Here is a 1,174-nt window from a genome sequence, read left to right as displayed (position 1 = left end):
AAAATGTAAAAAATGTTGAAGTCAATGCACCCATAGGGGCTTTTTAAACACTAGAAATAACCTACGTGTGTGTGTGTAATGTATGTAAACTTGTGGTTTGGTTGTTCCAGGTTAAAATGTATTATTTGATCCATGACTAACACTACAACATCACCACCATCACACCCACATCAACTCTGTTTTTTTAACAGCTGTGGTGCACCTTCCACCTTCCATCTCTGGTGAGGGGAGCATGTGAGAAGACTCTCAGTGACCTGAAACTGGACTACCTGGACCTCTACCTCATGCACTTCCCTATAGGAACCAAGGTTTGGAAGCCACTGTCCGGTGCTGGCCATAGAGGAGAGCAAACTCACTCACCTTTGGCCTATTTTATCTGTCTGAGAGAATGAGGCAACAGTTAAATGTTGGAACCTCTCTGAATTCAGACTGACGTGTTTCCCCATTTAACATTTCCATCCAACTTCATGTTCTGACTTCAACATTTTTTACATTTTTTTTTAACTGCAGCCAGGTGATGACATTTTTCCTGTAGATGAGCATGGCCAGGTCATTTCTGACGGCAGCAACTTCTTGGACACTTGGGAGGTAATTTAAGTGACGTGCTAAATTTTAAACTGACAATCCTTGTGATCTAACAAAGCCATCACTAATACCAGTATGTAATGTGTTTGAAAGGTCATGGAACAGCTGGTGGATGCTGGGTTGGTCAAGGCCATCGGCATCTCTAACTTCAACAAAGATCAGATTGACGCCGTACTCAACAAGCCGGGCCTCAAGTACAAGCCCGTCACCAACCAGGTGCGAAGCAAGATTTCCAACATGCATCGTTGTATACCTACTGTAAAATAGCACAAGAAGAAAATAAAAGCATCTGCACGTGTTTCCCAGATTGAGTGCCACCCGTACCTGACCCAGGAGAAGCTCATCAACTACTGCCACTCAAAGGGCATCTCAGTGACGGCCTACAGCCCTCTGGGCTCCCCTGACAGACCCTGGTGAGAGGAAATGTCACATATCACATATTACACACAGTGCTCATAGAAAAGTGTTGGCACCTTTATATTTCAACTGTCACTGATTTATTTCTGTACCTATTTTAAAAAAGGGCTTCATCTGATGAACCCTCTCTGCTGGAGGAACCTAAGATCAAGGCCATCGCTGAAAAGTACAA

The 1,174-nt window shown here is 43.7% G+C and overlaps 1 protein-coding gene across 1 annotated transcript; it reads left to right on the top strand.

Annotated features, from left to right (window-relative positions):
* Positions 1 to 171: 171 nt before the first annotated feature.
* Positions 172 to 1,168, top strand: LOC111671295 (aldo-keto reductase family 1 member B15-like; the record flags this gene model as incomplete). The annotated part of the gene is made up of 5 exons (XM_023428397.2): positions 172 to 308; positions 511 to 588; positions 679 to 801; positions 892 to 998; positions 1,109 to 1,168. Coding segments are annotated over exons 1-5 (392 nt in total), but the record flags the coding sequence as incomplete, so codon positions are not given.
* Positions 1,169 to 1,174: the final 6 nt, after the last annotated feature.

The sequence above is a fragment of the Seriola lalandi genome, unplaced genomic scaffold (assembly GCF_002814215.2).
Source record: "Seriola lalandi dorsalis isolate HSWRI2012SDOR001 ecotype SW California unplaced genomic scaffold, Sedor1 jcf7180002006817, whole genome shotgun sequence".
NCBI lineage: Eukaryota > Metazoa > Chordata > Actinopteri > Carangiformes > Carangidae > Seriola > Seriola lalandi.
The sequence above is the reverse complement of the archived record's forward strand: the minus strand, read 5'-3'. Positions and strand labels throughout refer to the sequence as shown.